General features: G+C 42.2%; 1 protein-coding gene across 1 annotated transcript; it reads left to right on the forward strand.

Moving 5' to 3' along the window:
* Positions 1 to 1,377: 1,377 nt before the first annotated feature.
* LOC120317502 (very-long-chain (3R)-3-hydroxyacyl-CoA dehydratase 2-like) lies at positions 1,378 to 22,054 on the forward strand. The gene is made up of 5 exons (XM_039364154.1): positions 1,378 to 2,000; positions 13,744 to 13,861; positions 15,822 to 15,840; positions 18,118 to 18,206; positions 19,052 to 22,054. Exons 1-5 carry the CDS (start codon positions 1,840 to 1,842, stop codon positions 19,103 to 19,105), a joined length of 441 nt encoding a protein of 146 aa, XP_039220088.1. The 5' UTR covers positions 1,378 to 1,839; the 3' UTR covers positions 19,106 to 22,054.
* The last annotated feature ends 20 nt before the right edge of the window (positions 22,055 to 22,074 follow it).

Consider the following 22,074-nt stretch of genomic DNA (forward strand, 5'->3'; position numbering starts at 1 on the left):
TCGTGGAGAGGCAGTCCCTCAGATAACCTGCTCCCAAGCCATGAAGGACTTTAAAGGTTAAAATCAGCACCTCAAATTGGGCCCAGAAGCAGACTGGCAGCCACTGCAGCTTGTGGAGCAGAGGGGTAGTATTTCCTTTTCTGGGAGCACACATGATTTCCCAGGCCACTGTATTCTGCACTGGCTGAAGCTTCTGGATACTCTTCAAGGGCAGCCCCAAGTAAAGTGCATTACAGTAGTCCAATCTGAAAATGACCAGGGCATAAGTGATTGTGAGCACAACTGACTCAGGAAAAGACACAACTGGTGCACAATACAAAGTGGTGCAAGGCCACAACTGCCATTTGTTCTTTGAGTAGGAGTTGTGGGACTAGGACCTCCAAATTGTGCACTGGATCTGTCTGGATGTCAGCCCTCTCAGATAAATCAGACAGTAGGCCCATTCATTCTTGCCAGGTTTCAGCTGAAGCCTTTGTCCACCATCACAGTCTCCAGACATTGGGATAAGACATTTATGGTTCATTTAATTCACTGGGGCAGAGATTAATCAGCAGACTCATGATACTTCATGAAGGACAAGCTCACCAAGCAGCCTCATGTAAATGTTCAATAAGAAAGGGAAGGGAACCCTGGTGGCCCAGGGTGGGCCTCTCCTCCCCAACTGCCATTTTCTGGAATTGACCACAATAAAGGAGGCAAACCAGCACACCATGCTACCCGCCCCCCAAGTCTCTGAGCCAATTCACATTCGATGGCACTGAAAGCTGCTGAGAGGTCAAGAAGGACAAGGATGAATGCACAACCATCCCGCCTATGCCAGAGATCATCCAAAAATATGGCCAATGTTGTTTCCATCCCAAATCTGGGTCTGTATCCTGACTGAAAAGGATCCAGACAATTCACTTGATCTAGGGCCCTCTGAAGCTTGATTCCCAAAAACCAAGTCCCTGAAGATCAAAGACAGGGAACCTGGGAAGAGAAGCTATGCTGCTGGAGGCACTACAGCTTCATCAACTCTCAGCACCTCTGGATCTCACCCAGGAGAAACCAGTCCATTCATACCGGTAACAGCCTTGCAGCAAATAGGTTGAGCCACGTTGTTTGTTCCTTATCAGGGAGACCTGGAAGAGGGGCAAAGTCTACTACAAATGTTTTTAGTATTTTAATATTTACGACTGCAATTGTAAGCCACTCAGAGTCACTTTGCGAACAGAGATGGACCGCATATAAATTTAATAAACAAATACGTCCATAAATAAAGCCTTATTTCTTTTTTTTATCTCGGATCTGGTGAGACTTGCCTCCAGAAGTTGTGGATGCTCCAACATTAGAAACTTTCAAGAAGAGATTGGACAACCATTTGTCTGAAATGGTATAGGATTTCCTGCCTGAACAGGGGGCTGGACTAGAAGCCCTCCAAGGTCCCTTCCAACTCTGTTATTTATTGGTCCACTAGATACGGCCCGATGACAGACGCCGGAAAGATCGTAAAAAAGGAATGAATCCGAGTCAAGCCAGAGTGAAGAATACGATTTGCTGAATCAGCCAAAATGCACGTCAAGGATTTACAGCTGCTGCTGCGGTTTGCTGGCTACGCGGCGCTTTTCTTGCAAGCTCCCGATGCACCCGCTCCGCCTCCGGCCACAGCTAGCAGCCCCAACGGCTGCTCCCCTTCCCCGACCAGGCGGGCCTTGTTCTCTCTCCTACCTCCCCGGGCGAGCCGCGTGACGCCGCGGAAGGCGAGGCCCTCCTGGGTAGCCGCCTCGCTCAAGCCCCGCCCCGCGCGCTTGGCTCGCGCTCTTCCCCTCCCCGGCGCAGGGAAGCAGTTGAAGCGGCGCCATGGCGACCTCCGGGAGTTGCAGCGGGAGCGGCCGCCGGCCAGAGAGCGGCTCCGGGAGCAGGAGCCCGCAGCCCCAGCAGGCCGGCGGCCGGCGGTGGAAAGGCCCCGGCGCCTTAGCAACGGCCTATCTAGTCATTTACAACGTGGTCATGACAGCTGGGTGAGCGAGCGCCGGCGCACTCTTGGCTGGAGGGTGGGCTCGGCTTCGGTGCGCGGAAGGAGGGCGTATGTTGGGCCGGATTTGGCCGCTTCTTCTCAGGGAAACCCGGCGCCCCTCTGCCTCCCCTGGCTTCTCTCCCTTCTTTCTCCTGAGTGTAAATGACCTTTGCTCCTTTGAACGTGCCTTTCCCTTTCCCCGGGCAAACGTTGGAGAGGCAGAGAAGCGCGCGCCTGGCATCCTTTCCGACGACCGGGGCTCAATACCGAGGACCCCAGCTGGGTGATTTAATAAGAACTATTTTAGAAGTAAAAAGTCAGAGGTCGTTGTATAATATGCGAGCCTTTGCTTCTCCAAAGACCGTTGCCATGTATCATAATGTTTTTAAGATGGTAATTTGTTCAAGGCTTGGAATGTCAATTTAGTGCCTGGTGGCGATTACGGAGGTTGAAGCGTTCAGATTAGGCTGGCTCTGGAAAATGCTGCGGTCATTTAGCTTGTACCTGTGGCAAACCTTAAGCAATTCTAATTAGAAATATTAGATTCAGCTCTTAGAGATGGAAACATCACAGGTAAAACATACCTTTGGTTGGTGGGAAAAAGTAGAGGGATTAGAAGGATTTTACAGTAACAAAGCTGAAAATAATTGTAAGTAGTGCTCTTGATTTTTTTTTTAAAAAGCATTTGAAATCTATAATATAGTATGGTGCTGATTAACCTTGAGCATTTGGCATTTCTCCAAAGAAATTCTGACAATGTTTTGGATTATCTGGGGAATAACTTTTTCTTTAACTCCTTAAATTGATTGGGGCTATTTCATCACCACGATGTCAGAATCCAATCATATTTCATCTTTAATTATCAAATATAGAAACTCCCAATTCTGCCTTCTTTGGATTCTGCCATAAGAGGGAGAGAAGGGGGAGAACAAAAGGGCTTTATGGCCCTCACTTCCTTCAGTAGACTTCAAAGAGCTGAATGCTGAATGTGTGTTTATTGTAACCTATTGTAACCTCAAAGCGTTAACACCAGAGAACATTAGCATTAACAAAGAAGAGTATTTGCCTTTCATGTAGTTATCTGAAGTCTCCATCCAGACGGAAGAAAGAAGAAACGGGGTGGAATTGTGATACTTGAAACTATCACTGGAAGGGGGGTTGATTGGGTGGGACTACTGGGGAACCCCTTAAAACCTTGAATGGGAGAGCTTGGACCCCAAGTCCTGTCTAGCATGCCTGCAACCATTTTCTCTTAATAAAGGATTCCTGTTGGAAGAACTATTCCAAGAGTTCTGTCTTCTTAAGATGCAAAGTGGGGTGGGTCCTTACATTAGACAGGACTTGCAAAATTAATCCACCTGGAAGGTAGACCCTTGCCGGGGGATTTTGCAAAAATTTACCATGTCAGACAACGAAGCAAGAGAGGGAGAAAACTCCCTGGAAAGAGAGCCGCTGACCCAGTTGGAACCTTGCCAGATGTTGGGATCCGAGAGGCCAGATTTCTCAGAAGAAGAAGTGGTGGAGACACAGGACCACAAGCCTCGCTGGTCGATGGGCGTTGGAAAGAAAAGCGAGTGGGGAAAGGAATCAAGAAAAGTGACCCTGAGACGGGGGACCAAGCAACCAGAATGGAAGCAGGAGATGGAGAAATCCCTGCACGCAAGTGAAGAGGGAGGAAGCTGTATGCCGTACTCAGACTGGATCCTAGAGAGAGCTATTGACCTGATGAAGAGAACTCTCAGCTCCCTAGGAGAGGAGATTCCTGAGCCCTACGCCCGCCCCAGTTCCTGGAGCCACAAAGGGAGAGACACCGAGGGGGACGTGGAACCTGCAACCCCAGGGACATTTACTGATCCAGGAGCTCCCACCCCCTACCGGACCACAGATGGAAATCTGGACGGAAGACACTACCACCCACAATGGAGGCACCGATCCATTCCAAGACGTCCACCGTTGGAGGTGAAATTCAAAGGGGAGCCAACACGCTTGGGGTTTTTCCTAACCCAAGTCCTCAGCTACATGGAGGAATATGGGCAGGACATCCCCAGCGACAAAGCCCGCATCCGGATCGTGCAATCTGCCCTGGATGGACCAGCTGCAGATTGGGTGGTGAACCTGCATGACTCCAATGCCCCAGAACTCAGTAACTTCAACCGTTTCATGTCCTCTTGAGAAGACGATTTGAAGACCCCCTGGCTGATCGCAAAGCCCGTGAAAGAATAACAACGATGAGGCAGGGCAAACGCCCAGTGGCTGAGTATACACAAGAATTCCGAGCCATTGCCAGCAAACTGAATTGGCCAGAAGACATCCTCCTTGGCCGTTTCAAAGACGGACTAAACTATGATCTATATGATGCTTGCCTGCCCCGAGGAGACCCACATCGACTTGAGGAATGGTACGTCTTGGCAGAGGAAGCAGAGATCGACATATTGAAGAGGCATCGCCGAGGAAAACAATGGAGCCGCCCCCCGCCTGAGCTGACACACCAACCGGTGAAATCATCGGATACAGCCAAGAAGCAGATGGGGTGTTTCAAGTGCGGAAGAGAAGGGCATCGAGCTGTAGAATGCCGCTCAAAGGCCCCCCAGCACAACCCAGACAGATCCCCAATCAACAAACCCAGAGGGTATTCAGCTAAGCCAAAAGAAACAGCCATGAAAATGATGGAAATTGCAGAAAACCCCACCTCTGCTCACCAAGGGGAAAGAACTCCAGCCTACACCACAGGGACGGTGGATGCCTCAGATGACAGCTCGGAAGGCGAACCCCTGGTAAGTGGACGCATCACACCCATCTTCAAAACAGTGACTATATTAATCCCCCCCATGCCCGAAGCTGTGAAGGTGAAAGCCTTAATAGACTCTGGCTGCACCCGCTGCCTCATTAGCCCAACACTAGTGGGGAATCTGGGCATCCCATCCAGGAGACTGGAACAACCAATCTCATTTGGCCAGCTAGATGGATCCATAGCAGGGGGGGTGCCAGCTACCCTAGCCACTCTGCCAATACACCTCTCCCTGGGCAACCATGAAGAGGACTTAACGTTTGTGGTGACCCCAGGTATGGAATGCCCAATGATTCTAGGGATGGAATGGTTGAAAAAATGGAACCCCTGGGTAAATTGGAGGACGACAGAAATCAAATTCCCGAAGGGGGACCCTATGGACTTAAAACCCCAAGAGAGGCTACCAGAATCAAGAATAGAAAAAGCATCCATAGGAGAGGAAAAAAGATTAACAGAAATACCAGAGGAATATAGGGACCTTGCTGAAGTCTTCAGTGAGGAGAGGGCGAATGAGCTTCCCCCCCACCGACCCACAGACTGTACCATTGAATTCAAGCCTGGGGCAAAACTCCCGAAACCCAGATTATACTCCATGAGCCCAAAGGAGAAGGAGGAAATGGAAAGATTTATAAAAAAAAACCTGGAGAGAGGTTTCATTGAACCAGCTAAGCCTAAAGTGGCTGCCCCGGTCCTTTTTAGAGAGAAGAAGGATGGCTCTTTACGTTTATGCGTGGATTATAGGGCCCTGAACACAATCAGTGAAAGCAACCTATACCCGCTGCCCCTCATGAAAGACATGCTGTCACACCTATCGAAAGGGAAAATTTTTTCTAAACTAGACTTAAGGGAAGCTTACTATCGAGTGAGAATCAAGGAAGGGGACGAATGGAAGACTGCATTTAACTGCCCCATGGGGTGCTATCAATTCAAAGTCTTGCCATTTGGATTACAAGGGGGCCCTGCAGTCTTTATGCAATTAATCAATGACGTTCTAAGGGAGCACCTGTTTAAGGGGGTCCTTGTTTACTTGGACGACATTCTTATCTTTACCGAAACAAAAGAAGAACACGTCAAACTTGTCAGAGCGGTTTTAAAGAAGCTGCGAGCCGCTCACCTATATGCCAAACTCTCGAAAATGCGAATTCCACCAGGAAAGGATAGACTACCTAGGCTATCGCATATCCCCACAGGGCATTGAAATGGACCCAGAGAAGGTCAGAGCAGTATTAGAATGGGCACCACCCCGCACAAGAAAGCAACTACAAAGTTTCCTGGGCTTTGCAAATTTTACCGCCAATTCATCCCCTCATTTGCACAGATAGCCTTGCCCCTCACTAACTTACTAAAAACGAAGGGAACATCCTCAGTAAAACCTAGCCAGCCACTAACATGGACAATGGAGTGCCAAGCAGCGTTTGAGAGACTAAAGAGACTTTTTTCTGCCGAACCAGTACTAAGGCACCCAGACATGGACAAGCCCTTCATAATACAGGCAGATGCAAGTGATGTGGCAGTGGGGGCTGTGCTATTACAAGAAAATGATGATGCAGTATTGCAACCCTGTGCATATACATCCAAGAAACTCACGGAAACAGAACAGCGCTGGCCCGTATGGGAGAAGGAGGCTTATGGGATACGTTGGGCATTACTCACATGGCGACAGTTCCTGGAAGGCAACAAAATCCCCTTCCAGGTGTGGACTGATCACAAAAATTTGGAAGCCCTGAAAACTTCCAGGAAACTCAATCCCAAACAAGCCCGCTGGTCCCAGCATTTTCACCAATTCCAATTTAAGCTCAAACATTTACCAGGAAGAAAGAACTTCCTGGCAGATGCACTATCTCGCATGCCCCAATATAACAGCGCACGAACCACAGACTCTAGACCAATAATGGCAGAGTCACAACTGGCAGCACCAGTAACCACAAGAACCCAAGCCAAATTAAAACCACAACTGGACAGCCAAACTGGAATTGAATTCAGAAAAAGTTTGGAAACAGATGATTGGTTCCAGAAAAACAAAAATGTGTGCACAATGAGAGACGGGTTGCCTTGGATAGGGGAAAAGTTATATATACCAACAACTCAAAGAGTAACTTTCATGCACCTTTGCCATGACACAAAATCAGCAGGGCATTTTGGATTTGTAAAAACTTTACATTTAATTAAACGGCAATTTTGGTGGCCATCCATGAAAAAGGACATTGAAAGTTATATAGCCAGTTGTCCAAAATGTGCCACGGCAAAGAGGTTGCAAGGGAAAGTGCCAGGACTATTGCAAACAGTGGCAAGTCCCTCAGCCCCCTGGAGAGAAATAGCCATGGATTTTATAGTGGAATTGCCAGAAAGCAATGGGAATACTGTGGTCTGGACGGTCACGGACTTGTTTTCCAAACAGGTGCACTTTATCCCTTGCCAAAAGATTCCCACTGCAAAAGCCTTAGCAAAACTTTTCATCCAACACATTTACAGATTGCATGGGGCACCCCAACGCATCATCTCTGACGGGGGTGCAATTTACGTCTGCATTTTGGAAGGAATTTTTATCCCTCTTAGGAACCACTCAGGGACTGACATCTAGCCACCACCCTCAAGGAAATGGGGGGGCTGAAAAAATGAACTCAGTACTTAAGCAATATTTAAGATGTTTTCTTAGTTTCCAGCAGACCGAGTGGGCGGACTTACTCCCCTTTGCAGAAGTTGCCTACAATAATGCAGTCCACTCCAGCACAGGTTACACTCCTTTTCAAATAGCCACCGGTCAAAGTTTCAACCCCATGCCAGAATTAACCCCAAACGAACCAACGATCCCCTCGCTGAAAGAATGGATGGAAAAATTACAAAACACCTGGCCAATAGTCAGAAAAGCACTAGATGAAGCTAGGCAGGCTTACAAAACACAAGCCGATAAAAAAAGGGTTGAGCCTACACCATTCATTATAGGAGAGATGGTGTACTTATCTACAAAATACCTAAAGTCCCTACAGCCCTGTAAAAAACTTGGACCAAAATACATAGGACCTTTTCCAATTAAAAGAATCATAAATCCAGTAACAGTAGAATTAGAATTACCCAAAAATCTCAGGCAAATACACCCAATTTTTCATTGCAGCTTGCTGAAAAGAGAGCATCAGTCACCTCTACGGCCAAAAATCCCCCCCCCACCACCTCCAATCATGGTGGAGGGTGAACAACACTTCGAAATAAAGGAAGTCCTTGACTCTAGGAGATATCATGGAGCAACTCAGTACCTAGTTGCCTGGAAACACCTCCCTCCCTCACAAAATGAGTGGGTCCATAAACGTCATGTCAGAGCCCCGAAGCTATTGAAGAAGTTTCACACAGAGTATCCTAACAAGCCTGACTAAATTTTATACTTGTGTTTTCTTTCAGGTGGATCTCTCTTATTTTTAAGAGGGGCCGGATGTCAGAATCCAATCATATTTCATCTTTAATTATCAAATATAGAAACTCCCAATTCTGCCTTCTTTGGATTCTGCCATAAGAGGGAGAGAAGGGGGAGAACAAAAGGGCTTTATGGCCCTCACTTCCTTCAGTAGACTTCAAAGAGCTGAATGCTGAATGTGTGTTTATTGTAACCTATTGTAACCTCAAAGCGTTAACACCAGAGAACATTAGCATTAACAAAGAAGAGTATTTGCCTTTCATGTAGTTATCTGAAGTCTCCATCCAGACGGAAGAAAGAAGAAACGGGGTGGAATTGTGATACTTGAAACTATCACTGGGAAGGGGGGTTGATTGGGTGGGACTACTGGGGAACCCCTTAAAACCTTGAATGGGAGAGCTTGGACCCCAAGTCCTGTCTAGCATGCCTGCAACCATTTTCTCTTAATAAAGGATTCCTGTTGGAAGAACTATTCCAAGAGTTCTGTCTTCTTAAGATGCAAAGTGGGGTGGGTCCTTACAACCACTTTCTTAATAATTTAAGATATCTATGTGCCATGTTTTTCTTTCTATTTGCCTATAGAATTACACTGTACAAATAATTATTAGACTCTAATAATAAAGCAATAATTGGAATCTGATATATTTGAGGCGCATTACAATTTTTTGTGTTACAATAGTACATACAGCATTAAGGTGCCAGGATTGAACATACATGTGATAAGAACTTATTCAGAATATATAAGGTGTGTGTATTGGTTGATTTTTGAAGGCGCGTGTCCATTCTAAATGTCAGCAAGTTGTATTTCAGTATAATCAGCATCATTTGCAACCATTTTTGGGACCATATCACTTTCTTTTGTCATCTTATTGCTGTCTAAAGAAAGAACAGCCAAGTGGTTGTTCAGTGATCACTGTCATTATAGAATTGCATGCCAACTAAAGTATCATTTACTCTGGATATATTTCCATGTGGTGAGAAATAAGTGCTGTTTCTCAATGCTGATGCATCACTAATCCATGCATTTAATACACGATAAAATTAAGTTGCTAAGCCACTCAGAGTCACTTTGAACTGCAAGATGGGCAGCAAATAAATTTGGTAATAGTAAGTGGGAGTTTTTGGAAAATCAGAGTGATAGTGAGAAAACCTGATATAGGACATCCAGCTTCCTGACAGATTATAACTGTAGGCCAGAAGGTATTAAATAGGAAATGTCTGCAAGCACCTTAGTGAGCCTAATTCCACAAATATAGTCATTATCACAGCTTTCACAATCCTGTAATTCCTACAAGACCTCAAATGATGATCTAGAACTTTCAGAGAGTGTGCAACTCCATTCAGAACTGGATAAACAGCTAAAATATATTTTCCCATCAACAGTTTCTGTCTTGTCTGTGTTAAGTTGCAGATCATTTTCATCCATCCTAAAACTACTCTAAACTTCTGGAACTCTCTGATTTCCCAGGGATTAGTGGATGTTTCTTAAAGATAAAGATGTGTTTCAATAACAAATTTGTGACACTTTAATTTGGGTAGAAAAGCTTTCTTTAGCAATGTTATCTCTAATATCAGCTGAATACATTCTGCTTTTAGAAACATAGCATCATAAGGCTGAAAGGGACCTCGGAGGTCTTCTGGTCAAGCCCCTGCTCAAGGCAGGAGCCTTATATCTTTAAAGCAGACATGTCAAACTTGTGATGTCACGTGACGTTGCACAACATATCAGGACAGTTTTGCCATTGCCGGCAATGGGGTGGGTGCGGCTTCTGGAGGACGCATCCGGCCCGCAGGCTGGCAGTTTGACACCCCTGCTTTAAAGCCTTATATTTTAATTGAAGTTCTGAGATGCAAAAATCTAAAGCCAGCATAACATTGTGCCTCCTGATTTTCCCTTATGCATTCATTGCCATAAATACCCATGAGTGTATTTATGGGTGTATGGGGTGGTCAGGGAGGGGTAGTACCTCTGGTGTAGGGCATGTCATGCCTCTTTAGGGCAGCTCGTACACCTTTGATCCCCATCTGACACTCAGCTCTCACCTGTGGCTCCTAGTAGCTGTAACATGCGCAGGTGAGAGCTGAGTGTCAGGTGGGGACCAAAGGTGTACGAGCTGCCCTAGAGAGGCATGACAGCCCTACACCAGAGGTACCTGGTCATTACTAATACCATCTTTCACCTGCCTATTCGTAAAAAGATGTCCTGGATGCACTGGCATCTCATTGATTATGTCATTGTGCGGAGGAAAGACATGCAAGATGTAAGAGTAACTAAGGCTATGCCGAGTGCTGACTGCTGGACTGATCATAGACTCAATCATTTCCAAGTTAAATATTCACATCAAGCCAAAGAATCGTCCACAGGGAAACAGAGTTGTGATGAAAAAGATCAACGTCAGTACACTGGAAAACCCAGACGTAGTAGCTTCATTAGTAAAAGATCTTGACAATCAACTCCTGGAGCTGCAAATACAGGAAAATGCTGAGAAGGACTGGGAATGTTTCTGGGACATCTTGCACTCTTCTGCACTTAAGGTTCTTGGACCTTCATATAGGAAGCAGCAGGACTGGTTTGATGAAAACGATGAAGAGATTAAGGCCTTGCTTGCTGAAAAACACTATCTCTACCGTGCTCATCAGAATGACCCATCGTCAACTGCAAAGAAAAATGCTTTTATAAACACTCGCAGGATTGTACAGAGCAAGCTCCGCAAGATGCAGGACTCCTGGTTGAGTGCCAAAGCAGATGAAATCCAGAGGTTTGCTGATAGAGGCGATGTCAAACAGTTCTATGAAGCCCTGAGATCCCTGTATGGACCTCAGCCCTTAGGAAGTTCTCCTTTACTGGATTTGAGTGGTGCAACTCTTATCACTGAGAAGACCCTGATTTTACAGCGTTGGCTGAGCATTTCCACTGAACTGCCCATCTACCATCAATAATGAGGCGATTGAAAGGATATCCCAGGTAGATATCAACTATAGTCTGGATGCCCTACCATCGGAGGCTGAAACCTCACAGGCCATCAGTCAGTGTTCCAGTGGTAAGGCGCCAGGATCTGACGCAATCCCAGCGGGAGTCTATAAGGCTGGTGGTGCTGTGCTTGTTGAAAAACTTACCCAGTTGTTCCGATCTTTCTGGAAACAAGGTTCCATTCCCCAGGAACTGAAAGACGTGTCCATCGTGCATCTCTACAAGAGGAAAGGAAATCGACAAGTCTGCGATAATTATAGAGGAATATCACTTGTCTCTGTCGCAGGCAAGATCTTTGCACGAGTGTTGCTAAATCACCTGATTGACCATCTGGAACAGGGTATACTACCTGAGACACAGTGTGGTTTCTGCAAAGAGCGTGGCACGGTGGACGTGATCTTTGCAGCTCAACAGCTTCAGGAGAAATGTCAGGAGCAGACTCGTGAACTATACACCACCTTTGTGGATCTCACCAAGGCTTTCGACACAGTCGTGAAGGATTATGGCGCATTATGTCGAAGTTTGGGTGCCCTGACAGATTTATTCTGATGGTATGGCAGTTCCATGATGGCATGGCGGCTCGTGTTCTGAGTAATGGTGGAGCCTCAGAGGCCTTCCCTGTCACTAATGGCGTTAAGCAAGACTGCGTGCTGGCACCAACCCTGTTCAGCATGATGTTTTCAGCCATGCTGTCAGACGCCTTTCAGAACAGCTCAGTGGGAATTAATCTGAGGTACAAAACCGATGGGAAATTGTTCAACCTGCGAAGATGTCAGGCTGTCACCAAGGTAAAGGAGGCTGTGCTATGAGATCTCCTCTTTGCTGATGACTGTGCTCTTAATGCAGGATCGGAGCAGGAAATGCAAGCCAGCATGGACAAATTCGCAGCCGCTTGTGACAACTTTGGCCTCTTCATCAACACAAAGAAAACTGAAGTGATGTACCAGCCAGTTCCAAAAGCCCAATATCAAGAGCCTACCATCACAGTAAAGGGACAAAAGCTGCAAGCAGTGGACCAGTTTATGTATCTTGGTAGTACCCTCTCCCGTGCAGTGACAATTGACAACGAGGTCAACTGTAGAATTGCCAAGGCAAGTTCTGCATTTGGCAGATTGCGGACTAATGTGTGGGACCGCCATGGAATAAGCCTTGCTACTAAGCTTAAAGTTTACCAGGCAGCAGTGCTAACTACCCTGATGTATGCTAGTGAGACCTGGACAGTGTACAGGAGGCATGTAAGGCAACTGAACTACTTCCACATGACTTGCCTTCGTAGAATTCTGAGGATCCAGTGGCAAGATAAGATACCAGACACAGATGTCCTCTCCAGACCAGGCTTATCATCAGTTTACACTCTGTTGATGAAAGCCCAGATGCGCTGGGCAGGCCATGTTGTAAGGATGCCAGATCATCACATCCTTAAACAGCTCTTCTATGGTGAGCTGTCTCAAGGAAAACGATCGCACGGGGGACAAAAGAAGCGATACCAAGACACGCTAAAAGCCTCTCAAGTCCCTGGATATTAACACCATCTCTTGGGAACTTCTGGTGCATGATCGATCGACATGGCGCACCTTGGTGTACCAGGGTTGCCAGACATATGAACACAGAAGGACAATCTTGGCACAAGAGAAGCGAGCACTCCGCAAAGCCAGAGCTGTAAATGATGAAGTAACAGTGTCTACATTTCTTTGTTCAGTATGTGGTAGAACATTCCATGCTAACATCGGTCTTATCAGCCACCTACGGACACATCGTTATGGCCCATAATCTACAAGATGTCAAGGTCCTCATCAAAATCGATGGACGAACAACACCCATGAGTGTGACTAAGTTGGTTCATTATGAGATTGCTAAATAGTAATTTTAAATGAAGATCAGTCCCAGTCGGGTTCCCATTAATGCTATGTCTGCTCACCCTTGTTTCCAGGTCCTATCGGGTAATTTTTTTTTTTTACAAAAAGACTGACATGCATAACACCAACACCCAAAAATGCATAACACCAACTTTCTTTCTAAGAAAATAAGCCTTTGAAGTGTATATAATTACTTGGTAAGTCTCATTGGATCTATTGGATTTTTGTAAAGAGTAGCTAGTAAAGAAGTAGTAGTAGTACACAATTTATTTGATGGTGTGCACCCATACTTTGTTTCCTTGGAGACATTTAATATTGTACTCTACTCTTCATACAACATTGCATGACATAGTTAAGCTTCATATGCAAGTTCTGTACTGGAGAAGTGAGCGAATCATTATCAGTTGAACAAAACCTAATGGCTTTAGATTCAGTTTTATTCCTAATCTTCGGTTAATAGAGACGCTATTTACTTCTGTTTAAAATATTTAAAAGAATCCCACTTTTAGCTTCGCAGTTGCAGCTGTTAGACTATAATTTGCATTTTTTTCAGCAACCAAACTGGTAAAGTATATTTCTATCTCAGTGGAATATAATGCTGAATTGCTTATTTTAAGAAGGTTATATTACTCCTGAAATATTTCATGGTATCTGTTGCATGATTATGGAGAATATTGGCATTTCAAGAAAAACATCACCATGTTTTCCTGTCTCTTTTTCTTCTAGGTGGCTTGTTATAGCAGTTGGTTTAGTCAGAGCATACCTTGCAACGGGTAGCTATCATAATCTCTATCATTCAATAGAAAAGCCTTTGAAATTCTTCCAGACTGGAGCTTTGCTTGAGGTAGGTGTATCACAGGGAAAGTCTTCTTATCTTAGGCCAGTGATGGCAAATCTATGATATATATGTCACAGATGACATGCATGGCATACCATTTTTGGTGACATTCCACACTTCAGGAACCCTCTGGAAGTTGTGCAAGAAGGCCTTGCTCTTGTGCAGCCCGAGACATTCAAAAATTGCACATTCCCATTTTCATACAATTTCCTGAGGTTCCAGAGGCCTCAGAACCATCCCACATGACTTTCAAAGGGTCTGGAAAAACCTGCAAACCCTCTGAAACTCACATCACTCCGAGGAGTCCCAAAATCACACAACTTTCAGAGCATCCAGAGATGAGAATCCAGAGGAGAGGAGAGTCCAAAGAGGAGGTCCGGAGAAGCCTTTTTTTCTCTAGGATGCATGTGTGACATGCCAGCAGAGTTAAGGTAGGCATTTTCTGATTTTTTTTGTCACGTCAAGCTCAAAAGATTTGCCATCACTGCCCTAGGCACTTTGACTTCTTCCTATATTGTAATGCTGAATTACTTACTATCCCTTTTAAATGCATCATATGTTTTTGCAAGGTTTATTCTGATATATACATATATATATATATATATATATATATATACACACATATATATATACACACATATACATATACATACATACATACATATATTTTCTAAGGTTTTCACGGGTGTTTGTATGTAGGTCTTTGATTATTCGGGTTTTCTCCCGCATCAAATTGGAAGTGTCTTGCTGACGTTTCGACGAAGTCCCATTCATTATCTTCAGGCTGGTGTTTTCGGCTTCGTGCTCCTAAAAGCATGAAGCCGAAAACACCAGCCTGAAGATGACGAATGGGACTTCGTCGAAACGTCACCAAGACACTTCCAATTTGACGCAGGAGAAAACCCGAATAACCAAAGACCTACATGTATGTATGTATGTACCGTAAATGCCGGTGTACAAGGCGACCTGGCGTATAAGACGATCCCCGTCTTTATAGCCGGGCCGCATTCCTAGAATGTCGTCTTATACGCCGGAAACTACCAGTATTTCCGGCGTATAAGACGACTCGGCGTATAAGATGATCCCCGTCTTTGGCACTGATTTCAGCGCTCGCGGAAGTCGCCTTATACGCCGGCATTTACGATATGTATGTATGTAGATAGATAGATAGATAGATAGATATATGTGTGTGTATGTGTGTATATATATACACACACACACACACACATACTACGATACATTACAAATTCAGATTTCTTTTTGCTGACAAGAGTTAAAGATTTAAGTGAGACACTAGTATAGCTATTTCGGACTCATTTGTCCTCATCAGCTCATTTGTCCTCATCAGTCCTCAGGGGTGTGGCTAGCTGATGAGGACATATGAGTCCGAAATACTAGTCTTCCACTTAAATCTTTAAATCTTGTCAGCAAAAACAAATCTGAATATATATATATACACACAGAGAGAGAGAGAGGGAGAGGGAGGGAGGGAGGGAGGGAGGGAAAATTAAATTCTTTTTAAGGGTGGTTCTGATATCCCAGCAGCAGCTCATATAACTGCCATCCTGTGACTCACTTCTCTTTCCAATAATGCATAGAGAAGAGGGATTGCTTTATTTCATGGAAGAAGTTCTGAACTGACAATGATCATTGTCTCATGAACATACCCAAGGATATGAGTTTTATCTCTTTTAAGTCACTGGGACGCTCAAACATTAAGGATAGTTTTCTGAAAGGTGATTTCTCAGCATAGCAGAATTATAGGTGAGGAATTGATAGTGATTGATGAGATGAAAATTGCACAAAATTATTGAACAGATAAGAGATACATGTTATGATAACAATGACTGGTGGAGATACTATTTAAGAACAATGTTCTTAGTCATAATCCATGATGCTGTTGTAGTAAAGAAAATCGTATTACAAATGTGAGAAGCCTAGTCTTAATTATTTCTCTTTTTTTTAGATCGTGCACTGTGCAGTAGGTAAGTTTTTTAATTAAATATTCAATATCTCTATTTTGGAAGGCAAGGAGGGAATTCTGCTCATATTCTTAAGGAATAGCAACTGTATATAGCATGATATACATCCAGTTTCTCAGCATTTGGTTTTCCTTATTTCTGTTTTAAACATGCATTTGAATATGCAAATCTGTTTTCTCAAAAGTAAGAATTACATGTTCAGACTAACAAAAGTTGTTTCAACTTGTATAGAGATGGTGTTAATTATTTAATAATAAAAATTGGCCTACTTCTGTTTTATACTGCTTATGGAACAACTGTTAGATATAAACATTAAGGTTTGCCAAAATAAAATGCAACATTTTGAAGCAATTTACTTACAAGTTAAAAATTTGATCCAATTTTCTGTTCTTCTGGTCTCCTTACAGGAAAGTCAAAGTAAAACACAAACACACTTTTTTTTTTAATAGTTGACCTGGCTGCTAGAAAGCAAATGAACATGCTATTTCAATTGCCAGGCTAGAAATAGATGTTGTTGCAATTAAGTGGAAAAAGTCTTTTTGCAGAACCTCTGAAGAGAGATAATTGTCCTGGGACAAACAGGCAACAAGGATGGAGACCAGTCAGATGGGGAATCCAAAGGAGAAAGAGTTAAGGTCAGGATAGTCACAAGCAAGAGCTGAGTTTTAACTAAGTTGTCCCCAGCATTGTCGAAAGAGAAGGATGGCCATTAATTAGCCATGCTGAATCTCTGCCTAGTCCACAACTGACACTCACTGGATAGCAATCTGCTGTCTTCTTGGATCCCCCCTCCCCCCATGCCTTTTGGCCAGTCTCAAATTTGTGTAGTTCTGGGCTGGATCTTCATGAAGGACCTCTGCTCAGGCCAAGGGGCTGAAATATCTGAGTCTGTTATGATCAGGGAAAATAGTTGAGGGGTCCTGTGAATTTGCAGAGTCTATCAGAACAAGTGGGCTTGCTGACTCCGGTACTGCTGGAATCTCCAGCAAAGAGATTGCTGCCATAGATGCATTTTCCCTATCCTGTACTGAAGATGGGTTCCTTAGCAGGGTCAACACTTTCCTGGTTTCTAATAAGGCAATCATACCATTCAGGTGGGGAAAAAAAAATTGGGTCTGGCAGAGGAGACTGGATCACTCACTATCTTGTATATGTATGTGTTAGATTTATATAGCACCTCCTGTAGCCCATGTTACCAGATGTGCAGGAAGAGCAACACCTAGCATAGTTATTATTATTATTTGTTATATAAAGACAAACTTTCTACATTTATGCATGTAATAACTCAGTGACAAAATCTAAAACAAAATTTGATTATGTTGATTGAGAGAAATACAATTGAATTAGAAATAGTGCTTTATGTATGCACAAATGTTTACAGCTGAGAACTTATATCACTTTACTAGTGTTAAATTACATTATAGAAATACATGAATTTTACACATGAAAAATCTTTCATTTCCTCTTCCAGAGTTATTAATTAGCTAGTGCTATTCAGACATTTCAGTGGGAATGTTTGGATTTTAATTATAGTCCCTAAACAATCATTGATGTCATGGAAATAAAATTACTGGGAAAAAATATATTTTTTCTTCGTATGTCATAAGCAGTTGAATATTCACTAGCCATTTATTCAGATATGACATTGTCCCTTTCTATCTGAGATAAGTGCTGTTGCATAAATAAGAGTTTACTGTTCAACAAAAAATGTCATTTGAAAATACCATTGTTGTAATTGTCTTACTGGGTGATTGTTTCCTTCTGTGCTTGGCACCAGCATCTAGGAATCTCATATAAGTATGTTATGTGGAACATAATGTCTTCTGTTGTTTTAGCTCTGGCATCTGATAATCAGAAGGAAAACTAGTCATGTGTTTATCAGATTTATTACTTGAAAATCATAGTTTGGCATATTTTGAGATCAAGCTATAGCAAACCTTGTGTCTTCATCTCTGATCCAAAATTCACCCATGAAAGAAATTTTGAAACAATAATAAAATAATATTTACCAATATTTTAGTATTAAAACATTAAAATTAATTTCATAAAACTGTCTCTTTCCAAATCAGATTACTATTAAGAGGTAGGTGGATAGTTTAGGACAGGGGTGTTTAACTGTCGGCCCATGGGCCAGATGTGTCATGCTGGAACTGCGCACACCCCATTGCTAGCAATGGGAAAAAAGTCAACAATATGTCGTGACACATCACGTGATGTTGCGAGTTTGACACCCCTGGTTTAGGAGCTCAAAAATGTATTAAATCTAAATTGTCTTTACAGGGATTGTTCCTTCCTCTGTTGTTTTGACTGCTTTCCAAATCATGTCAAGAGTTTTTCTGACATGGGGCATAGCCCACAGTGTAAAAGAGGTGAGTTGAGAGTGAACTATTTTATTCATCCTTTATCATGAAGCTGCTATTTTTGTTCTCTGTGAACATAATCTCTTTTGCTGATATCAAATGTGCATGTAGACATGCGGTAAACAAATAACCTTTTCAATACTGTTGGTTTAAATGTCATATTTCAACACCTTGGACATGTAATTTAGATTTAGAATACTTTTTGGTGGACATTATTTTGTTCCCATTTAATATATGTCAAGTCAGATTCAGTAGGCTTGAAAAGAACTAGGTATCATTATCCGACTCATTGTTTGGAAAGGACAATCAACATTCACATGAACACTTACCTTTTTTACTTCATTGGTTTCATTCACTGCATTCAATTTTTCATAAACCAAAGTTGTTATTATTTATTCAATTTGTATGGCCAGAAACCTTTCTAAGTGACTCTGAGCAGCTCCCAGTAAAAAATTTATATAAAGGAAAAATATCTTTTTAAGTACTGTAACTTAGTTTACAATTTCCAGGTAGCATGGCTAGCAAGTCTGCTGGAAGAATTGAGAGTGGATCTGTTTTTCGAAACCCTTAAGCAACTTTAATGTAGATGTCATTGGAATACACTATTGTAGTACTAATATAACTTAAACATATGATTAGAAATAATTCCAGTATCTTAATGATGGCATAGAAAGAACTCGATTGTAGAATACAAACATTCAAAATTAAAATTATAGCTGTAGTAGAATTTAATTTTATTGATTGATTACCTAAGCAGCCCAGGCTAGGGGTTGAAAGACACATATGTATTGTTTTCTTTGAAAAAATGGTTACTTGCATTGTTATGAAAATATTCTACATTTTTTTTTTGAAAGGCTGTCTACATACCTGAGTTCTTTGAACAAGTTCATCTGTTGAGGATGTTGTAAGATGCATGTGTTTCATCTCTTGCATAACTCTTCCCCGTGTTTTTCAAGTCTTTTAATGAGAGACTCTTAATAATTTTGGTCAGATTTTTCTTGAAGATAATTTTTTCTCAAACAAGACAAAGCTATCTTAATTTATTTGCCAGTCTAATGAAGGGATTGTTTGTTTTGGTATCAAATATGTGATAGCAGATTGTTCTTCAAATGTTTTCTTGGATGCTTTCTGATGTTTAGCTCCTAATATTAATTGCATGAGTCCAATGATGCTTGAAGAATGTGCTTGTTCTTATTACTAAGATAATAACATTGTTAGCTTGTCCTGTCTCTCCCCCCCCCCTTTTAACACTTGAAATTGAAGAAAAAACCTGCCGCTCTTTAATTTAAATCCTGTTTTCTTACTTTTCATTAGGGAGGATAAAAATGATTCAAAGATAGGGATGCCTTGTGTGATTTCCCTTTAAATAAGTATGGCAAGCAATTAAAGTCAAAAGCTTGTCATGCCAGATTGAAAACAATGTGCCAGCACTCAAAGGTATTGCACACCAGTAGTTAAGCAGGCTTGATTATATTTTGTTTTCTTGGAAGTGTCAGGCATTGCTTAACTTTAATATCTTTACATTATTCTCATAATCTTTAGTTCGTGGGGAAAAAACTTAGTGTCCAGTACTCCAAAGCTTTTATTCAGAACACTCATATGTCATTAGCTTTCTGCATATTGACTTGATGGGCAATTTATGATTCATGGGGCAGAATGAACCCAGCGGATCTTATGATTTTTAAAAACAGAGTAGAGATTTCACTGATTTAGTCTGGCTCAGGGGTATCAAAATGCCGGCCTGTGGGCAGGATGCATCATAGCAAAACCACGCCCACCCCATTGCCGGCAATGGCAAAAAAGTCATGATACATCACGACATGTCACGTGACATTGCGAGTTTGACACCCCTGGTCTAGCTTAATCTACACCTTTACAGCTAACCTGCTTAGCAAAACAAATATCACTTGGTATTGCTGAAAGACTCAAAAAGCAAGTGAATTTCCCTTTCAGATGTTATTGATCAAAACCTGATAGTCTGCAATGCTAAGATTATTGATGATTTTGGGGGGGGGGAGTTAATGAGCTGATGGTAGCAGAATATGTTTGCAGCTCTCTTGATGAAGGAAATCACCTGAACTTTTTCATTCAGGATACTGCTTCCAGGTTTGGTATGGAGGCAACAATTGCCACTCTCTTAGAAGACCTTTGTCAGGACTTGGATGGTGGTAATGTATCCCTCCTGGTTTACTGGACCCAGCAGCAGTTTTTGATACTCCAACTAGTATGCTATTTGTGACCCTACCTGCAGCAGGAGGGCCTAAATAGAGCTTATCACCATCCAGATGGATTGAAGGACTATAATGCACTCTTGGGCCTTAAAGACTACTTTAAGTTGGTCCAAAGTTGGTCTAAAACGCAGCAGGCTGTATACTTCCTATCTTCCAGTATCATCAGCAAATAAGACCAGTTTTGCCAATAGTTTTCCAGATACAATTTAAGATGCTAGTTTCAACTTACAAAGCCCTTTAATATTTGGTACCCAATATCTGTATGATCACCTACTCCCACCAATACTGGCCCGGCTGATCAGATAAAAAGAGAGTGATTGTTATTTATCACACATTTTTGAGAATGGGAGGGCTCTGCCTTTCTGTGACAGCACCAACACTGTGGAACAGCTTTCCAGTAGAGATCAGGTTAACCCCCTCCCAGTTGACATTTTGGAAGCTACTAAAGATAGAATTGTTCCAGTGATCCTTCCCCTGATTTTATCATGCCCTTGGAACCTACTATTTTTATTATTTTCATTCTTATATTTGGTACAGTTTTATTGTTCTTAGAAGTTGTGCTATGGGTGTTTTAACTGGTTTGTGTAAGCCACCAAATGTTTTGATCAAGGCAGAATAGAAATAAGAACAATAAGTAAATATGTTTACATTTTGATTATTGTTTTTCTTTATTTCTGCAACAGTAAAGAATGAATTTCCTTCTTAGGACTATTTTTGAAAGAAAGAATATTTGTGTATCTGACATTGGAGAGAAATAAAATCAGCTATTGGTTGTGGATGTAGGGATAGCTGTGTTTCATTTTAAGCTATGAATTATTTGTTAGTGTAACAGCATTAATTATTTATAATAGCTCTAATATGCTATTAGTTTTGAATGATGCTGAAAATAGTTTTCCAGTCATTAGCCGATCTTGAGTAGCCATTGTTTTAGTTCATTATTTTTGTCATTGGAAAAGTGGAATGTAAAACAGTGTTCATCATATGTCCAGTAGGTGGCAGTAGGTGACGTAAGATGTACTCCATTAACAAAATACTTCGGGTATAATGAGAGCCTGATATGATATGAAATGTACTGCCTGCAGTCTTGTATGAATTTTTTTTAAAAAAAAAAAATAGCACAGAGGGAAAGTTTAAGTGCAAATAAAAGCTTTTTCAGTAATTACTAGTAACATGAGGATATCAAGTCTCTTCTCCCTGCATGATGCAAAGGTAATACAGTGATAGTACAATTGACGTATTTAATAGTACAAGAAATTAGAACCTGTAATTTGTTAATTTAATATTGTTTCTGAAAATGCAGGTGTCTCCTTAAACCGAAGTTTCTTTTTGTTGTTAACAGCAATGTCATTGATAACAAAATATTGATTACTTTAGCCAGAGTACTCTTTTGACCATCACAATGGTAGAATCATTGAGTGTTCTTCTCTAGCACAGAAATCAATCTTAAAGCATTGTTCTTTATTCAAACATTATCGCATGGTTACTTAGATGATGTCATTTGAACTATTCTTTTTATAGAGAGAACTGTCCCATCTATCTCATCTTATCTGCCCTGGTAAAGTCCATATAATGGAGTCTTGTCTGCATCGGCCAATTTTTACCTTAAAACACTCATCAACCCAATTTTATTGGTAGCAAGTGATATG

Source organism: Crotalus tigris, unplaced genomic scaffold (assembly GCF_016545835.1).
Source record: "Crotalus tigris isolate CLP2741 ecotype Arizona unplaced genomic scaffold, ASM1654583v1 scf7180000019678.143050, whole genome shotgun sequence".
In the NCBI taxonomy this organism is placed as follows: Eukaryota; Metazoa; Chordata; class Lepidosauria; order Squamata; family Viperidae; genus Crotalus; species Crotalus tigris.